The sequence below is a fragment of the Oncorhynchus kisutch genome, linkage group LG4 (assembly GCF_002021735.2).
Source record: "Oncorhynchus kisutch isolate 150728-3 linkage group LG4, Okis_V2, whole genome shotgun sequence".
In the NCBI taxonomy this organism is placed as follows: Eukaryota; Metazoa; Chordata; class Actinopteri; order Salmoniformes; family Salmonidae; genus Oncorhynchus; species Oncorhynchus kisutch.
This window is the reverse complement of record NC_034177.2, coordinates 908,333-928,429: the sequence shown is the minus strand read 5'-3', so window position 1 is coordinate 928,429 and position 20,097 is coordinate 908,333. Positions and strand designations below refer to the sequence as shown.

Genomic DNA, 20,097 nt, shown 5'->3' with positions numbered 1-20,097 from the left:
GAAGCTTCAATTCAAAATCAATTGGACAGCTCTGCATGCATTATAATGTAGAAATAGAGTCGTTATTCACCAAATATAGAGTATCACTGAGCAACTATCTTAATTTAGTGCCCATTACGGCGGGTATGTACTTCCAAAAAAAGGTATAAAGTAACCAAAAAAAACACAACCTATTTTGCACCTCCAATTGCTGCCAGACTTCACTCATTACTGCCACACAGGTCAGAAGTCTTCAACAGTCAGTTAAGAACAATTCTTATTTACAATGATGGCCTACCCCGGCCAAACCCGGACGACGCTGGGCCAATTGCGTGCCACCCAATAAGACTCTCAAACACGGCCGGATGTGGTACAGCCTGGATTCGAACCAGGGACTGTAGTGACGCCTCTTGCACTGAGATGCAGTGCCTTAGACTGCGCCACTTGGAAGCCCAAAATGTATACCTTGTTTGGAAGTACATACCAGCCGTAATGGGAGTAAATGAAGATAGTTGCTCAGCAAAACTCCAGCAGAGCGGTGTAATGGGAGTTTGAATCGGAACTTCGCGCGTCAGAGACCAGACACGTCATACACATTCAACGCCGACATCTCTAGCTGCTTTCAAGACAACTAGAAACTCGGAAATAACAGAGGTCAAATCATGACGTCGGTGATTTTCAGGTTGGAATGTCTTAGCTCTATAAAGATGCCCGAGTTTCTGACGTCACGTTCGAAACAAATTCTCAGTCGGAGGTATTTTTTCCCCGAGTTCCCAGTTGTTTTAAACGCACTAAAATCGGAGATTTCTGAGTTCCCAGTTGTTTTGAACGCGGCATAACGCACAGATACTGTGGCAGCCAGAACCTCACTTCACAGCCATTAGGACAACTTTGATGATAGGGGATGAGTGGCTACTGTTGACAATAGAAAAATATATAATTAAGCCACAACCTCTCGAGTCTACAGCTAGCTAGCTAACGTTAGCAATATTTACACATCAAAATCCTAAACAATACCAGCAGTGTCGCTCAGGAATGACAACACTAGTTGTTGTTGTAGCTAGCTAGTATTGCAAACAATGGTTATCGAATTGCCTAGCTACTTTCTTGTGAAAGCCTACCTAGACTAACGAAACGTTAGCTGGGCTGTTTCAGATGAGAGCATCGCTCGATCTCCGGCTAGTAGCTAATCGATACAGTCCAAAACCATCATCACCCCAGAACGGCAACCTACTTTTCCCAGATGTAACGTAGCTAACAAATATTGTTTTATATGATGAAAATACTGATTCAACTGATGTCATAAGTATCTCTGACAACAGTGATAATTATATTTAATCTTACCAGCTGCCTTCAAGAACTTCCTCCACTGCATCCGCCATTGCTGTGTTGTGACGTCAACGTCAAAATTGCCGTCCAGAAGAGCATGGAGAGGATTCGATTAATGACCAGGACCTTCCCAGGGTGAACTTGGTTAGCGTTGGTCGCGTTCGTTTTGGAACCGGGCTGCCTCCGGGCAATGAGCCAGGGTCCCATTTTGGCAGGCAACGAAGTCGCCTCAAAACAAAAGTGATGTAGGTTAAGTATGTAGAGTAATGAGTAGGATTCTGTGTTTTCACATGTAAACGTAATAAGTGATAAGCATGCTTTATCTACCTTTATCAGACAATGAAAACAAAACTATATTTTAATGAAAATATATGTATGTTTCTGAGCGATGCATCATGCTGCGTTTTTGATAACATGACCCAGCAGCGCACTGTACGATTTGGAAAGCGCTCCTCCCTCACCGCTTCTGATGATTCACGCCATAGCCCGGTACACCACAGTTCAGCTTAATCGAATTCCCTCATTGTGTGGCGAAGGGTGAGAAGGCCACTTGTTGCCTCCCTTTCTCTCTAAAATTACTATTAATTCAATTATGAGCCTTTTATAACAACACAGTTAGTTTTGCCTCTCTTGGACATTCTCTCGGAGAAAATATAAAACATAACTGGTCATTTGGTCACAAACACACAGAAACAGGCAGAAAGACACGTAGACAGACACATGCAATTCTGACAGTCTAAACACTTTTCCCGCAACACCCCTACCCCAAAACACTTGTACATATGTAATTATAAAGTGTGCCTTTCTGTATTATAATTATGCTAAAATGTTACTTATATTCTACTGAGCCATTTACTTTATGTTCATATTACATATTGTATTATTTCGTATGGTTGTTGCATTGTCAAGAAGGAACCTGCAAGTGAGCATTTCGTTGGATGGTGCACACCATGTGTATTTGGTGTTTTATAAGGATCCCCATTAGTTCCTGCCAAGGCAGCAGCTACTCTTCCTGGGGTTTATTATGGATCCCCATTAGCTGTTGCAAAAGCAGCAGCTACTCTTCCTGGGGTCCACACAAAACATGACATAATACAGAACATTAATAGACAAGAACAAAACTACGTCCATTTAAAAAAAAAAAATGAAAATACAAAAGGTCCTGTGCAGACAAAACACTTGACTTTAAATTGACATACAAGTTATCTAGGTGAGATAGGGGAGGGGTCTTTTAAGGTGTTGTTTTATTGTTTGTTTTTTAATGCTGATTTTGCTGTTTGCTTGGGTAATTTGAGACAGAAGGGTTTTCCATGTAGCCATGGCTCTATGCAACACCATGCGTTGCCTTAAATTGGTTTTGTACTTGGGGACCGTGAAGAGATCCCTGGTGGCATGTCAGAACTATGTTATTTGATTATACAGATCATTTGGAATTTTCATTAAAGTAATATTTCTCATGAAACAAAAAGTGATGGAGTCAATCTTTCTTCTACTTTAAACCAAGTGAGGCTGGAATGCATCTTTAACAGCGCCTTTTCAACCTCAGGAGGCTGAAGAAATTTAGCTTGTCACCTAAAACACTCACAAACATTTACAGATGCACAATCGAGAGCATCCTGGCGGGCTGTATCACCACCTGGTACGGCAGCTGCTCCGCCCACAACCGCAGGGCTCTCCAGAGGGTAGTAAGGTCTGCACAACGCATCACCGGGGGCTAACTATCTGCCCTCCAGGACACCTACACCACTCGATGTCACAGGAAGGCCAAAAAGATCAATGACAACAACCATCCGAGCCACTGCCTGTTCACACCACTATCATCCAGAAGGCGAGGTCAGTACAGGTGCATAAAAGCAGGGACCGAGAGACTGGAAAACAGCTTCTATCTCAAGGCCATCAGACTGTTAAACATCTATCACTAACATTGAGTGGCTGCTGCCAACATACAGACTCAAATCTCTAGCCACTTAATAATTAAAAATTGGATGTAATAAATGTATCACTAGTCACTTTAAACCATGCCACTTTATACAATGTTTACATACCCTACATTACTCATCTCATATGTATATACTGTATTCTATACCATCTACTGCATCTTGCCTGTGCTGCTCTCTGTCATTGCTCATCTATATATTTATATGTACATATTCTTTTTCAATCCTTTACACTTGTGTGTATTAGGTAGTTGTTGTGAAATAGTTTGATTACTTGTTAGATATTACTGCACTGTCGGAACTAGAAGCACAAGCATTTTACTATACTCGCATTAACATCTGCTAACCATGTGTATGTGACCAATAAAATTGGATTTGATTTCATCTGAAACTTTTTGCCCAAAAATGATGCTTTTTTTTACCGGATAAAGCTGATGAAACACTAAATAAACATAAGTTGGCTGCTAAACACGGCTGCTAGAATCTTGACTAGAACCAAACAATGTATCATATTACTCCAGTGCTAGCCTCTCTACACTGGCTTCCTGTCAAAGCAAGGGCTGATTTCAAGGTTTTACTGCTAACCTACAAAGCATTACATGGGCTTGCTCCTACCTATCTTTCCGATTTAGTCCTGCCATACATACCTACACGTACGCTACGGTCACAAGACGCATGCCTCCTTACTGTCCCTAGAATTTCTAAGCAACTGAAGGAGGCAGTCCTATAGAGCTCAATTTTTAAGGAATGGTCTGCCTACCCATGTGAGAGACGCAGACTTGGTCTAGACCTTTAAGTCTTTATTGAAGACTCATCTCTTCAGTAGGTCCTATGATTGAGTGTAGTCTGGCCCAGGAGTGTGAAGGTGAACGGAAAGGCACAGGAGCGACGAACCGCCATTGCTGTCTCTGCCTGGCTAGTTCCCCTCTCTCCACTGGGATTCTCTGCCTCTGAGCATATTACGGGGGCTGAGTCACTGGCTTACTGGTGCTCTTACATGCCGTCCCTAGGAGGGGTGCTCCACTTGAGTGGGTTGAGTCACTGATGTGATCTTCCTGTCTTGGTTATATCCTTCCTGTTTGGCCCTGTCCGGGGGTGTCCTCGGATGGGGCCACAGTGTCTCCTGACCCCTCCTGTCTCAGCCTCCAGTATTTATGCTGCAGTAGTTTATGTGTCGGGGGGCTGGGGTCAGTTTGTTATATCTGGAGTACTTCTCCTGCCCTATTCAGTGTCCTGTGTGAATCTAAGTGTGCGGTCTCTAATTCTCTCCTTCTCTCTTTCTTTCTCTCTCTCGGAGGACCTGAGCCCTAGGACCATGCCCCAGGACTACCTGACATGATGACTCCTTGCTGTCCCCAGTCCACCTGGCCATGCTGCTGTTCCAGTTTCAACTGACCTGAGCCCTAGGACCATGCCCCAGGACTACCTGACATGATGACTCCTTGCTGTCCCCAGTCCACCTGGCCATGCTGCTGCTCCAGTTTCAACTTCCACCTGACTGTGCTGCTGCTCCAGTTTCAACTGTTCTGCCTTATTATTATTATTCGACCATGCTGGTCATTTATGAACATTTGAACATCTTGGCCATGTTCTGTTATAATCTCCACCCGGCACAGCCAGAAGAGGACTGGCCACCCCACATAGCCTGGTTCCTCTCTAGGTTTCTTCCTAGGTATTGGCCTAGGAGTTTTTCCTAGCCACCGTGCTTCTACACCTGCATTGCTTGCTGTTTGGGGTTTTAGGCTGGGTTTCTGTACAGCACTTTGAGATATCAGCTGATGTACGAAGGGCTATATAAATAAATTTGATTTGATTTGATTGGTACTGGTACTGAAGGGGACCAGTTATCCTACCGATTTATTCTGAAATATTATCCTACCGGAACACATGATTAGAGCATTTTACTAGTTGTATTGTAGTTGAACCTACACATGGCAAAGCATGAGATTTTTGCCATTTGTTTGAGGTGGAAGTCCAATGGACTTCAGTTACAACGAGTGTGGTACACCTCAGTAATATCTTAGATGTGTTCTAAGATTATCCCCGTCTAGGGGCCTGTCTGCTCCTCACTGTTCTCACATGGGAGTTTACAACTAGATTTGTTTTCTGGTCTGGCGGCCTTGTACAGTGATTCACATAGTCTCGACCTCGCCACCGACCTCGATGAGGCTCATCATGGGTCTGGTCTACTATTCCCCCCCTTTGTGTCTCGGGACCCCCCCACCAGCGGGTGGTGTTGGTGTCCGAGGCACAAACGAAAAGATCGGACCCTGTGTATGAGTTGTTAGCGGCCTTGTTATGAGAGTGGCTGTAATTTTTCAACCAAATCTCCTGGTGTTTGTGCTTCAACACCCTCAGTGGCTGCCGAGGTCTGTCAGTCACCACAGCGTCCGTGTGTGGCAACCTCTTCAGTACCTGTGAACTGAGATGAGGATATCTGTCTGTGATATTGCAAGGTGTTTCACCAGTGGGAGTCATCGGGTCAGTTGCTGGACTGACGCCATTAGTGTCATTGTAAGGGATGACAGTCCCCCACAAAGTGGAAGGTGTATCATCGGAAGCAGAGTACACTCTGTGCATCAATGTTTTTCTTGCTGAGACCACCGCAGTGTTTGCGGGAGTGTCCGAAGGGCAAGAGAAGTTCATCTCAACTACCGTATTGCACAACTGCAAGGAGGGAAGTTGCTCATTCACAGAGACAGCTGGCTCAATATCATGAAAAGAATGGTCAATCAGGTTTGCTGATGGAATGTGTTGAGATATCGTAATATCTTTTTGGATCGTTTTCTGCACCTAGAGGTTTCGAGATGTCTTTTTCCCAAGGGGTGCTTTCGATAAATACCCCTCATGAATGACTGCATTGCAACTAGCGTTAGGGGGAAACAGTTTGGTAAGTGGAGAAGGCACTGTAGCCTGTGACCATACCTGGTTGGTTTTCCAATCCATCAGTGGGAGTAACCGATTAATCAAGTCTGCGCCGAGTAGCAGGAGTAGAGATTCAAGGAGCAGGGGTACAGATTCGAGGCTGGTAACACATTGTGAACGAGAGATATGTCCTGGAAGTTTCAGCATGACTCTCAATGTGAGAGGCGAGGTAGTCTGGGTGACCCCTCGAAGACTAGCGTCGCATCATTCCACTTTTAACCAACGTTTAGTTGGTTTCAAAGCCCTTTTTGAGATCATTTAACAATGTTTGAAAGATATTTGAGCGATATTGCCACGCCCGAATCAATTAGCGCATGACAAGTTAAGCAGTCCTCCAGGACTGTTTCCAGGTATGGGCGTTTAGATTCGTGTTTAGTGGACATATTCCCCATGAAATGGAGTGGTCGTTCGCAACGACATGATGTGCCATCTCTATTCAAGGTGAAAGAAGTTCGACTTTTCGAATTTTGAGTGGGCTTGGCTTTAACGAAGTGTTTGACCTTTTTCTTCGCAACCTTTGTATCAGAGTCTATAGACAAAGCCTGTGGGCTTGTTTCTTGATCATGCGGGCCCTGGATATGGTCTCGAGTGAGAGAAATTAGAATTTGAGCGTCCCTGCTATGGGTGTTAATTCCTGCGGACCTGGTGTACGGTAATTCCCTGTCTAGTCCTTGTGACTTATCTTTGACCCTTTTCTCAAAATTTTCTCGCTTTAGTTCTTCACGTAGTGGAACTTCTGGAGAACCTTGGTCTATGTTTTGATCATTCTTCAACCCTTTGTTACCCTTGTGCTCTGACACTTTGTGTGGGTTGGGTGCAGGAACGTGGTGAACAGGTTGATTGTAGCGGTACAGTTATTTAGACCGCGGAGGTTATTGGAATCATGGTACAAACCGTTGTTGTGCGTCATCTCTCAACGCCCCAATACCTGATAATGCACCCTCTAACTGGAGTGAGTGCTCCTGGTCAAACTTCAAAACCGAGTGGTCAGGGCTCTTAGCATTGCAAGCTTTTGATGTCTTGCGAGCTCTCTGAGTTGTAAGATGGGCAAGCCAACATGGGCAGCAGGGCCCAAGTAAGTAATGAAGGTTGGATACATGTTTGACAGAAACATTTGTCTGAATGGTAACAGCTCGTCCATTCCTGTTTCAGTGAGTAGGCCAAAGTAAGCTGAACAAAGCCTATGATAGTAAGCTTGTGGGTGTTCGTTCTGAGCTTGTTTGACGGTGTTAGCCAGTAAGCTATCGTGTTTGTGAGTTGCAGAACCACTGAATTCTAATTTCAAAGCTGTGGCAAGTATAGCGTAGTCATTTGTCAAGGTTTTCTGCGCCAAGCGAGCGGAGAGGGTTGTTGGCCAAGAGGAGAAGACTGAGGGACACTCGAGGGAGGCAAAGTCTGAAACCTATCGTCTTTACTCATTTGAGTACAGGGCTCCGGTTGCTTGGATGGGTAGTCACGCTGTAGAGCGTGACCATTCCGGACTTCCTCCAGATGGTACCTAAGGGTCCACTTGAGCGCTTAGAGTACTGATTTTGGACACGTGAGTGTGGCACTTGCTCCTTTCGGTCTCAAACTTATCTGTCATGGTTTGCAGATAGAAGTCCTGAGTACGGAGCGAGAGATTCAGTGATGAGATTTCCTCCGCTTGCTTAGAAAGCAATATTTCCATGAGTTCTCTCATTATTCATTTGGTCAGCGACTTCAATGAGTTCTGCTGATTTGTCATTATGTTCATTAACTGATCGTCTTTGGTCTGCAGTATGTTGAGTAGAACCTTGTTACTTTGAGTAACGTTCAACAAAACTGCATGCATGTTATCAAGTTGAACTCTGGAGATAACTCGTCAGATTTGGCTAAAATGCTTGCTCGCTACCCTAACTTCCTTTCATGGGGAACGATGTGCCAGGCCAGCTAGTTAACATCAGCCTTCTACATCTAGTTACATATTCAACTTCTATCCTCTCAGGCCAGGGGCACAACAATGTATGAATGAATGGTGGGATCAGCATTATAATCATTAGCCAGTACAGATAATTACTTAAAACTGCAAGTCCAAACCCCTATCTCCATCCATGGATAATTTAGGAAAAGGACCATTTTAGGTAGCTAGCTAGCCACCGGAGGACATCACAACGAGATGCAACAATTCAAGTTTCTGTCAGTGAGGTATGCTCTCAATGTCCTTTGACACTTTTTTTGTTGGTGCGCCAGGACTTTTAACAGTTGAGCTCAACACTAAACTGGCTAATTTGGTCTACTTTTTTTATCAAGGGAGTTCAAACAATCGCTGGCTTCCCTTGCCTTCAACGCAACAACGTCATACTCGTTTGGACCAGACAGCATCAAAAGCATGGCCTATACACAGAGACAGAGGGGTGCTGTTTCGCTCACTCGGATGCTTTCTCTGTTGAGATACATTCAGCCTCTTTCGAATTGAAGGAAAATCATATAACACAGAGGCAAAAGAAATTATTGTTTTTTTTTATTGGTCAATTTTTTGGGGAAGCCTGGCTTCCCTTGGCATCCATGAATACACACCACTGGGTGTGAATACTCTCTGTAGGCACTGTATGATGGCATACCTGCCCCCTGCAAAGTAAAAGTTGACTGAGCCTGAAAAAAATATTTAAATAATTGTCCCTTCTGACATTTTCGGAATCTACAAGCAGTTGGGAAAACAACCACATAAAAATAGAAGCGGTACATTTTGAGAATTGCTGAATTAGAGCTGTCATTTTAGGTCTAAATGTTCATTCTTATTCAGTCTAGCCTTTCCAAAATGGCCAGATAGTTTCAGAAACAGTATTTCAGCACGAGCATTGCATTGCATTAACATGTACTTAGAAAGAGAAATCTCACATGCTGTACAGAATATATAAAAAGGAAAAAAACAGGCAATTCCCCGAAATAAACAATACTTTAGGACCCCAACTTCGCCTGGACTCTCTTATCCAACACATTGTCATATCAGCTGCAGCATTACACCAAACACAGACATCCATCATTACACACACACGTTTAACTAACATTTTAATCCTGCATTTAAATTTGCCATTCAATGATAATGTTACGTCTCGAGGATATGGAGTTGTCTGGACAGAAATATTTGTTAGAGAACAAGAAGAATAGAAACATATATAGTAGCAAATGAACAGTCCATTAGAACTCTATACAGGTCTGTGTGGAGGCAACATAATACATTTCTCTTAAAATATGTCCAAATACGGATAAGTCAGCAATAGAATGGAGAAATCTATTGCGTGAATCTCCCTTTGATTTTAGAAGATTGAATCATTTCTGGATGGATACCTGGCCATTCACATGTTCCTGATAGAGAAAACAAGACATTCTGAATGGTACAGGAGGGCCAATAGTGGTCATGGTCCGGCTTAAACTAAATATCAGGAGACGGGGTGTGTGGGTCAAGTGCCCTGAAGGAGAGGGATGTGAGGGTTAAGACCACCCTATTTACCAGCGGATTGGGGTTCTAGCCCTGGTTTGAATTCCAATTCAACGTGACATAAACATGATAATAATGTATGGTCAGACAGGATTGCAAAATTCCAGTTACTTTCCTAACCTTCCCTCCCTGGTTTTCCAGAAATCCTGGTTGGCATGTTCATGGATTTCCTGCTAATTTCCCCGTAATTCCTGGATTTCAGAAAAAACTGGGAATTTTGGGAAAGTTACCGTAATTTTGCAACCCTAGTCACATATGTTTCTTTCATCTTTAACCACCGGTAGTTCTCAGGTCTTGTACAAAACTAAATGACTCAAACATCTGCAGTTATAATATGATCAGGCTCAGCAGTGGAGAGACTTGGGTAGGGTGGGTTGTGTGACAGGAGAGTTACAGCGTGGGAGGCTTCAGTCCGTACTTCCTGGCTACCTCAGTCTGGGCATAGGCTGCATCACACAGTGAGTAGAGGTGGGCCATCTCCATCTCTGACTTGGCCAGGTTGATGGCCTTGTTGAACATGTCTATCGCTTTTTCCAGGTTTCCCCTGAAATGAGAGGGAAGATTATTTAAGTGTCAGTAAACATTGGCAAAAAATAGTAATTAAATTGTTTCCAGCAGCAGTTACAGTCACCAACGCTCTGGATAAAATGAATGAACAGCCTAACCAGCTCTGCTACGGTGAGTAAAATGATCTGTGAGGTGTTCTCTCATTTGTGTCTGGAAGTAGCTAGCAAGCTAGTGTTGATGAATAGGTATATGAGAAACAAGACCAAGTCGAGACGCTGGACAAGGCGGATACGGTATAGTAAAGGCCTTTTATTCAAGAGTAATGATATCTGGCAAAACGTGCACGGCTCCGTTTCGTCAAGTTCTCATGCGAAACATTGGAAAAAAAGAGGGCGGACACATATCGTACAGTTCATTTTATACATTGAAATGACGTAGGTAGATTCTGGTAGTCCTGGCTTCTGGTAGGTTGTTTGTAGATGATAGACAGTCTCCTCCAGCCTGGTGTCAGTATCCCATTGGTTCTCGACAGAGTTCTTTGTCTTTGGAGCCCATCCAGAAGGGGAGGGGCTGCGTGTGTGTAAGTGTGTGCGTTCCTGTCTTGGCAAGTCTGTGCGTCTTTTCAGTGAGTGTGTGTGTGAGAGATATCCTGTATGGGCCCTACCATGTTTTACTGCGAAAATACGTTGCTATGTGTTGTCTCAGTTATAGCAATGCAATAGCAGTAAACTGGTCATTTGCATATGAAATAGCACTTCATTACACTAGCCAACGTTAGTCAGTTAGTTTGGGTGCTTGACTACAGCTGTGAGGTCATAAAGCTTGGATCAACCCTACTCTTCGGCCAGAGGGTCTAGTGTGGGCGCTCTGAATGCTCCGAGAGCGAAATTCCCTGAATTTATGAACGGACAATCTGACAACACTCTATATTTACAAACACCCAGAGCGCACTAGTTTTTACATGTGTCTTATGTATTTTATGACATTACATTTTATGTATGTGTCTGGATATGTACTGGATGGCCGTGACCTTAACTGATGCAATATGTTCTGGATGCCCCTAATCCAAGATGTTCTGGGTGCCCCTAATCCAAGATGTTCTGGGTGCCCCTAATCCAAGATGTTCTGGGTGCCCCTAATCCAAGATGTTCTGGATGCCCCTAATCCAAGATGTTCTGGATGCCCCTAATCCAAGATGTTCTGGGTGCCCCTAATCCAAGATGTTCTGGGTGCCCCTAATCCAAGATGTTCTGGGTGCCCCTAATCCAAGATGTTCTGGGTGCCCCTAATCCAAGATGTTCTGGATGCCCCTAATCCAAGATGTTCTGGGTGCCCCTAATCCAAGATGTTCTGGATGCCCCTAATCCAAGATGTTCTGGGTGCCCCTAATCCAAGATGTTCTGGGTGCCCCTAATCCTAACTGATCCAATATATTCTAGATGCCCCTGACCCTGTCCCATAATTCATCTCTGTATTATTATTATGTATGGTAATCATTTGATACTATAAATGCAACTGGGCTACAGAAAAGCCAAGAGTCTTCATTTCAAAACTGAACTAAATGGCTTTTTTTTCATGCTGCATAAATACAACAAATATATAAAGCAATGCGAACCGTAAATGCCTGTGAAGCCTTATACATTTTAAATGTATATACCCCTGTGTATAAAGTTAGTATTTTTTTGTACACTGGGTTGGAAAGTAGGACTATTTTTGATAGATCTGTTGTTAATGTAAAAACATTTATAAACGTACCAATATGTTATTTAATGCCTTCTTAACTGAACTAAAGTTCTTACCGGGAAATATTTGAAAAAGTATTGAACTAACCTCTGAACCTCAATAGTGCCCATGGTTTCATAGGCAAAGTCACATTTGTTGTCGATCTCAATGGCCCTGCTGATGAAGTCCAGGCCCCGGTCCAAGTCCTGCTTCCACTGGAGCTGCAACAACCTGACACACACACACACACACAGGAATTAGCAATTTATTGGACTATCACTAAAACATTACTCCTGATCTGCAGGCCACTTCCCCTCACAACCTCATCACACCAGGGGCCTCATTTATAACTATTGCGTAAATCTAACACTACATATCTGCGTGCACAAAACTGTGCGTACGCATGGTCTACAGTTTCCGGGAGGATAAGCCAATCCTCATGTCAAGTAAAATTTTTATAAATGCCAACTTTTGCGTGAAAACGGGCACACGCATGTTTTGTGGCATTATTACACAAAGTTAATAAAATTAGGCACCTAGGATGCCTCTCAGGGACGCCCCTCCCATCCACCTCATCTCGGGGACGCCCCTCCCATCCACCTCATCTCGGGGACGCCCCTCCCATCCACCTCATCTCGGGGACGCCCCTCCCATCCACCTCATCTCGGGGACGCCCCTCCCATCCACCTCATCTCGGGGACGCCCCTCCCATCCACCTCATCTCGGGGACGCCCCTCCCATCCACCTCATCTCAGAGACCAGGGACGCCCCTCCCATCCACTTCATCTCAGGGACGCCCCTCCCATCCACTTCATCTCAGGGACGCTCCTCCCATCCACTTCATCTCAGAGACCAGGGACGCTCCTCCCATCCACTTCATCTCAGAGACCAGGGACGCCCCTCCCATCCACCTCATCTCAGGGACGCCCCTCCCATCCACCTCATCTCAGGGACGCCCCTCCCATCCACCTCATCTCAGGGACGCCCCTCCCATCCACCTCATCTCAGGGACGCCCCTCCCATCCACCTCATCTCAGGGACGCCCCTCCCATCCACCTCATCTCAGGGACGCCCCTCCCATCCACCTCATCTCAGGGACGCCCCTCCCATCCACCTCATCTCAGGGACGCCCCTCCCATCCACCTCATCTCAGGGACGCCCCTCCCATCCACCTCATCTCAGGGACGCCCCTCCCATCCACCTCATCTCAGGGACGCCCCTCCCATCCACCTCATCTCAGGGACGCCCCTCCCATCCACCTCATCTCAGGGACGCCCCTCCCATCCACCTCATCTCAGGGACGCCCCTCCCATCCACCTCATCTCAGGGACGCCCCTCCCATCCACCTCATCTCAGGGACGCCCCTCATCTCAGGGACGCCCCTCCCATCCACCTCATCTCAGGGACGCCCCTCCCATCCACCTCATCTCAGGGACGCCCCTCCCATCCACCTCATCTCAGGGACGCCCCTCCCATCCACCTCATCTCAGGGACGCCCCTCCCATCCACCTCATCTCAGGGACGCCCCTCCCATCCACCTCATCTCAGGGACGCCCCTCCCATCCACCTCATCTCAGGGACGCCCCTCCCATCCACCTCATCTCAGAGACCAGGGACGCCCCCCCCCATCCACTTAATCTCAGGGACGCCCCTCCCATCCACCTCATCTCAGAGACCAGGGACGCCCCCCCATCCACTTCATCTCAGGGACGCCCCTCCCATCCACTTCATCTCAGGGACGCCCCTCCCATCCACCTCATCTCAGGGACGCCCCTCCCATCCACCTCATCTCAGGGACGCCCCTCCCATCCACCTCATCTCAGGGACGCCCCTCCCATCCACCTCATCTCAGGGACGCCCCTCCCATCCACCTCATCTCAGGGACGCCCCTCCCATCCACCTCATCTCAGGGACGCCCCTCCCATCCACCTCATCTCAGGGACGCCCCTCCCATCCACCTCATCTCAGAGACCAGGGACGCCCCTCCCATCCACTTCATCTCAGGGACGCCCCTCCCATCCACCTCATCTCAGGGACGCCCCTCCCATCCACCTCATCTCAGGGACGCCCCTCCCATCCACCTCATCTCAGGGACGCCCCTCCCATCCACCTCATCTCAGGGACGCCCCTCCCATCCACCTCATCTCAGGGACGCCCCTCCCATCCACCTCATCTCAGGGACGCCCCTCCCATCCACCTCATCTCAGGGACGCCCCTCCCATCCACCTCATCTCAGGGACGCCCCTCCCATCCACCTCATCTCAGGGACGCCCCTCCCATCCACCTCATCTCAGGGACGCCCCTCCCATCCACCTCATCTCAGGGACGCCCCTCCCATCCACCTCATCTCAGGGACGCCCCTCCCATCCACCTCATCTCAGGGACGCCCCTCCCATCCACCTCATCTCAGAGACCAGGGACGCCCCCCCCATCCACTTAATCTCAGGGACGCCCCTCCCATCCACCTCATCTCAGAGACCAGGGACGCCCCCCCCATCCACTTCATCTCAGGGACGCCCCTCCCATCCACTTCATCTCAGGGACGCCCCTCCCATCCACCTCATCTCAGGGACGCCCCTCCCATCCACCTCATCTCAGGGACGCCCCTCCCATCCACCTCATCTCAGGGACGCCCCTCCCATCCACCTCATCTCAGGGACGCCCCTCCCATCCACCTCATCTCAGGGACGCCCCTCCCATCCACCTCATCTCAGGGACGCCCCTCCCATCCACCTCATCTCAGGGACGCCCCCCCCATCCACCTCATCTCAGAGACCAGGGACGCCCCCCCCATCCACCTCATCTCAGAGACCAGGGACGCCCCCCCCATCCACCTCATCTCAGGGACGCCCCTCCCATCCACCTCATCTCAGGGACGCCCCTCCCATCCACCTCATCTCAGGGACGCCCCTCCCATCCACCTCATCTCAGGGACGCCCCTCCCATCCACCTCATCTCAGGGACGCCCCTCCCATCCACCTCATCTCAGGGACGCCCCTCCCATCCACCTCATCTCAGGGACGCCCCTCCCATCCACCTCATCTCAGGGACGCCCCTCCCATCCACCTCATCTCAGGGACCAGGGACGCCCCTCCCATCCACCTCATCTCAGGGACCAGGGACGCCCCTCCCATCCACTTCATCTCAGGGACGCCCCTCCCATCCACTTCATCTCAGAGACCAGGGACACCCCTCTTAACTCACCCCTTGTGGACGTATGTTGTAGCGTTGTCTGGCTCCAGGTAAATACACTTGTTGTACATCTGATCTGCCTTGCCAAACTGCTGCTGGTCAGTCAATGCCTGAATAACACCGAGACACAGGAGAAATGTTTCAGGATGATTCACATACTCAAGTACATTTTAGGACACATTTGACTTAATAAAACAAAGCAAATTGTAAGAAGAGATTTGAAGTTCTGTTAAACAGCCATAATCTACTGCAGGTAAGATTTATTACTAGAACCTGGGTGGTTGCAGCCCTGAATGCTGATTGGCTGAAAGCCGTGGTATATCACGGGTATGATTTTTACTGATCTAATTAAGTTAGTAACCAGTTTCTAAAAGCAATAAGGGTGCGTGTGATATATAGCCAATATACCACGACTAAGGGATATATACAGGCACTCCTCATTGCATCGTGCGTAAGAACAGCCCTTAGCCATGGTATACTGGCAGTATACCACACCACCTCAGAGAGACCGTGTTAATGACAGCGTACCTGACAGGTGAGACAACGTTAATGACAGAGTGCACCCCTACCTGTGCATACAGAGCGTACCCCCTACCTGTGCATACAGAGCGTATCCTTCAGCACACTTAGGGAACCTCCTGATGATGTCCTCAAAGCCGTCCATGGCCGTCTGCACCTGGGACTGGCTGTTGCCAGTGTATGCCTGCCTGTACTGGACACACAGACAAGCTAGTTAACACACATTTAGAATGCTGCATACGGCACCAACCTTAGAGCTCTGACTAACTAACTTTCTCCCAGTCCATTAACAGCATATTGGTGAGATCTAGTCTCCGCTGTATAAAGTGGATTAACAGCATATTGGTGAGATCCAGTCTCAGCAGCTGTATAAAGTGGATTAACAGCATATTGGTGAGATCTAGTCTCCGCTGTATAAAGTGGATTAACAGCATATTGGTGAGATCTAGTCTCCGCTGTATAAAGTGGATTAACAGCATATTGGTGAGATCCAGTCTCAGCAGCTGTATAAAGTGGATTAACAGCATATTGGTGAGATCTAGTCTCCGCTGTATAAAGTGGATTAACAGCATATTGGTGAGATCTAGTCTCCGCTGTATAAAGTGGATTAACAGCATATTGGTGAGATCCAGTCTCAGCAGCTGTATAAAGTGGATTAACAGCATATTGGTGAGATCTAGTCTCCGCTGTATAAAGTGGATTAACAGCATATTGGTGAGATCTAGTCTCCGCTGTATAAAGTGGATTAACAGCATATTGGTGAGATCTAGTCTCCGCTGTATAAAGTGGATTAACAGCATATTGGTGAGATCCAGTCTCAGCAGCTGTATAAAGTGGATTAACAGCATATTGGTGAGATCTAGTCTCCGCTGTATAAAGTGGATTAACAGCATATTGGTGAGATCTAGTCTCCGCTGTATAAAGTGGATTAACAGCATATTGGTGAGATCTAGTCTCCGCTGTATAAAGTGGATTAACAGCATATTGGTGAGATCTAGTCATGAACACATCTCCAACACATCCCAAACCTACACCTACACCTACACTAGAGGACAGAGAAACTGATCAGAATCATGTTTATAACAGATATCCATTATATTAGGGAGCACTAAACCTACAGTCAGTACTAACCATGATCCATACTCACCAGGGCGAAGCCTTTCTGAGCCTGTGCCAGAGCAGAGTCAGGTCTGAGCAGGATGCACTCATCAAAGTCTCGGACGGCCTCCTCTACCTGGTCCAGAAGGATCTTCAACTGAAGGGGAAACACTTCAGTCTGTTAGTGTAAACCAATGGCAATGATGTGACTAAATTAATCTTACTGTTTACTTGCAAGTTAGCCCCAAAGGGAATCCTATTCACCCCATTCCTAATTTAGAGGCCTATGAGCACTGGTCAAAAGTAGTGCACTAAATATGGAATTGGGCAGGGCCAAAGCGATAGTGAGGGATAGTGATAGAGACAGCCCTACCTGTCCCCGGTGGTGGTAGACGTCTGCGTTGCGCGTGTCGATCTCAGCAGCCATGTTGAAGTCCTGTGTTGACATCATAGGCTGCTGCTGCTGCATGTACATACTGCCACGCTTGATCAGAGCATTGGCCCTGAGCTGCAGTACCAGGACAGAGACAGGACAAACACAGGGTTTCAGTCAGAGCATTGGCCCTGAGCTGCAGTACCAGGACAGAGACAGGACAAACACAGGGTTTCAGTCAGAGCATTGGCCCTGAGCTGCAGTACCAGGACAGAGACAGGACAAACACAGGGTTTCAGTCAGAGCATTGGCCCTGAGCTGCAGTACCAGGACAGAGACAGGACAAACACAGGGTTTCAGTCAGAGCATTGGCCCTCAGCTAGCAGGACTAAGAGAAAGAAGAGCTGGTCTGGACTGCACCATATGGGTAATAAATCTAATTAGAATGTATTACCAACTATTGCTAGTTGACTTCCAATACACATCAAAACACTTAGGTGAAATGGAATCCTAGAAATAGAATGCCTGTCTTAAGAAGCAAAGTCGAAAGTCGACTCATTCTTGTTTGGAACAATGTGTTGACAGCCATACCATCATACAAACTAATAGCGACAAACCGAGAGGAGGAGGAGCTGAGCTGCTAATAGTGACTAACCGAGGAGGAGGAGCTGAGCTGCTAATAGTGACTAACCGAGAGGAGGAGGAGCTGAGCTGCTAATAGTGACTAACCGAGGAGGAGGAGCTGAGCTGCTAATAGTGACTAACCGAGAGGAGGAGGAGCTGAGTTGCTAATAGTGACTAACCGAGAGGAGGAGGAGCTGAGTTGCTAATAGTGACTAACCGAGAGGAGGAGGAGCTGAGTTGCTAATAGTGACTAACCGAGAGGAGGAGGAGCTGAGTTGCTAATAGTGACTAACCGAGAGGAGGAGGAGCTGAGCTGCTAATAGTGACTAACCGAGAGGAGGAGCTGAGCTGCTAATAGTGACTAACCGAGAGGAGGAGGAGCTGAGCTGCTAATAGTGACTAACCGAGAGGGGGAGCTGCTAATAGCGTCTAAACGAGAGGAGGCGCTGAGCTGCTAATAGCGACTAACCGAGAGGGGGAGCTGCTAATAGCGTCTAAACGAGAGGAGGAACGGCTGAACGTCTAATAGCAACTAGCCGAGAGGAGGGACTGAGCTGCTAAAAGCAACTAACAGAGAGGGGGAGGGACTGAGCTACTAAAAGCAACTAACTGAGAGGGGGAGGAGCTGAGCTGCTAAAAGCAACTAACCGAGAGGAGCTGAGCTGCTAAAAGCAACTAACTGAGAGGGGGAGGGACTGAGCTACTAAAAGCAACTAACTGAGAGGGGGAGGAGCTGAGCTGCTAAAAGCAACTAACCGAGAGTAGGAGGAGCTGAGCTGCTAATAGCAACTAACCGAGAGGAGGAGGAGCTGAGCTGCTAATAGCGACTAACCGAGAGTAGGAGGAGCTGAGCTGCTAATAGCAACTAACCGAGAGTAGGAGGAGCTGAGCTGCTAATAGCAACTAACCGAGAGTAGGAGGAGCTGAGCTGCTAATAGCGACTAACCGAGAGTAGGAGGAGCTGAGCTGCTAATAGCAACTAACCGAGAGTAGGAGGAGCTGAGCTGCTAATAGCGACTAACCGAGAGTAGGAGGAGCTGAGCTGCTAATAGCAACTAACCGAGAGTAGGAGGAGCTGAGCTGCTAATAGCAACTGAGCGAGTGGGGGAGCTGCTAATAGCAACTAACCGAGAAGGGGAGGTGCTAATAGCGACTAACCGAGTGGGGGAGCTGCTAATAGCAACTAACCGAGGGGAGAAGGGGCTGAGCTGCTTATAGCTACTAAATGATAGGGGCTGAGTTGCTAATAGCGACTAACCGAGAAGGGGAGCTGCTAATAGCGATTAACCGAGAGGAGGAGGAGCTGCTAATAGCGATTAACCGAGAGGAGGAGGAGCTGCTAATAGCGTCTAAACGAGACGGGGAGTAGCTGAGCTGCTAACAGCAACTAACCGAGAGGAGGAGGGTCTGAGCTGCTAAAAGCAACTAACCGAGAGGGGCTTAGCTGCTAATAACAACTAACTGAGAGGAGGTGGAGCCGAGCTACTAACCGAGAGGAGGGGCCGAGCTACTAATAGCGACTAACCGAGAGGGGGAGCTGCTAATAGCGTCTAACCGAGAGGAGGCGCTGAGCTGCTAATAGCGTCTAACCGAGAGGAGGCGCTGAGCTGCTAATAGCGACTAACCGAGAGGAGGCGCTGAGCTGCTAATAGCGACTAACAGAGGAGAAGGAGCTGCCAATAGTAACTAACCTAGAGGAGGAGGAGCTGAGCTGCTAATAGCGACTAACCGAAAGGGGCTGAGCTGCTAATAGCGACTAACCGAAAGGGGCTGAGCTGCTAATAGCGACTAACAGAGGAGAAGGAGCTGCCAATAGTAACTAACCTAGAGGAGGAGCTGAGCTGCTAATAGCGACTAACCGAGAGGAGGAGGAGCTGAGCTGCTAATAGCAACTAACCGAGAGGAGGAGGAGCTGAGCTGCTAATAGCAACTAACCGAGAGGAGGAGGAGCTGAGCTGCTAATAGCAACTAACTGAGAGGAGGAGGAGCTGAGCTGCTAATAGCAACTAACCGAGAGGAGGAGGAGCTGAGCTGCTAATAGCAACTAACCGAGAGTAGGAGGAGCTGAGCTGCTAATAGCAACTAACCGAGAGGAGGAGGAGCTGAGCTGCTAATAGCAACTAACCGAGAGTAGGAGGAGCTGAGCTGCTAATAGCAACTAACCGAGAGTAGGAGGAGCTGAGCTGCTAATAGCAACTAACCGAGAGGAGGAGGAGCTGAGCTGCTAATACCAACTAACCGAGAGTAGGAGGAGCTGAGCTGCTAATACCAACTAACCGAGAGGAGGAGGAGCTGAGCTGCTAATACCAACTAACCGAGAGTAGGAGGAGCTGAGCTGCTAATAGCAACTGAGAGAAGGAGAGGCTGAGCTGCTAATAACAACTAACAGAGGAGGAGGAGCTGAGCTGCTAATAACAACTAACAGAGAGTAG

General features: G+C 47.5%; 2 protein-coding genes and 1 long non-coding RNA gene across 6 annotated transcripts in view; all 3 read right to left on the bottom strand.

Annotated features, from left to right (window-relative positions):
- tbc1d23 (TBC1 domain family, member 23) overlaps nucleotides 1-1,421 on the bottom strand; it is a 76,508-nt gene extending 75,087 nt beyond the window's left edge. For all 4 annotated transcript variants that reach the window (XM_031822252.1, XM_031822249.1, XM_031822251.1 and 1 more), the window contains exon 1: nucleotides 1,324-1,421. In XM_031822252.1, coding sequence (XP_031678112.1) covers nucleotides 1,324-1,361 — 38 coding nt within the window. In that variant the 5' untranslated portion in view covers nucleotides 1,362-1,421. The remainder of the gene's footprint in view (nucleotides 1-1,323) is intronic.
- Nucleotides 1,422-8,635: 7,214 nt separating this feature from the next.
- LOC109883466 (mitochondrial import receptor subunit TOM70) overlaps nucleotides 8,636-20,097 on the bottom strand; it is a 37,194-nt gene continuing 25,732 nt past the window's right edge. The window contains exons 7-12 of the mRNA XM_031822248.1: nucleotides 17,042-17,176; nucleotides 16,718-16,825; nucleotides 15,647-15,763; nucleotides 15,064-15,161; nucleotides 11,968-12,090; nucleotides 8,636-10,174 (exon numbers count right to left, since the gene is read on the bottom strand). Of these exons, the coding sequence (XP_031678108.1) occupies nucleotides 10,021-10,174; nucleotides 11,968-12,090; nucleotides 15,064-15,161; nucleotides 15,647-15,763; nucleotides 16,718-16,825; nucleotides 17,042-17,176 (735 nt within the window). The 3' untranslated portion in view covers nucleotides 8,636-10,020. The remainder of the gene's footprint in view (nucleotides 10,175-11,967; nucleotides 12,091-15,063; nucleotides 15,162-15,646; nucleotides 15,764-16,717; nucleotides 16,826-17,041; nucleotides 17,177-20,097) is intronic.
- On the bottom strand, nucleotides 12,107-15,056 carry LOC116373924 (uncharacterized). The gene is made up of 6 exons (XR_004209621.1): nucleotides 14,694-15,056; nucleotides 14,477-14,592; nucleotides 14,115-14,259; nucleotides 13,673-13,817; nucleotides 13,253-13,455; nucleotides 12,107-13,205 (listed from the first exon to the last, which is right to left on the bottom strand). It is a non-coding gene; the product is annotated as an uncharacterized LOC116373924 (long non-coding RNA).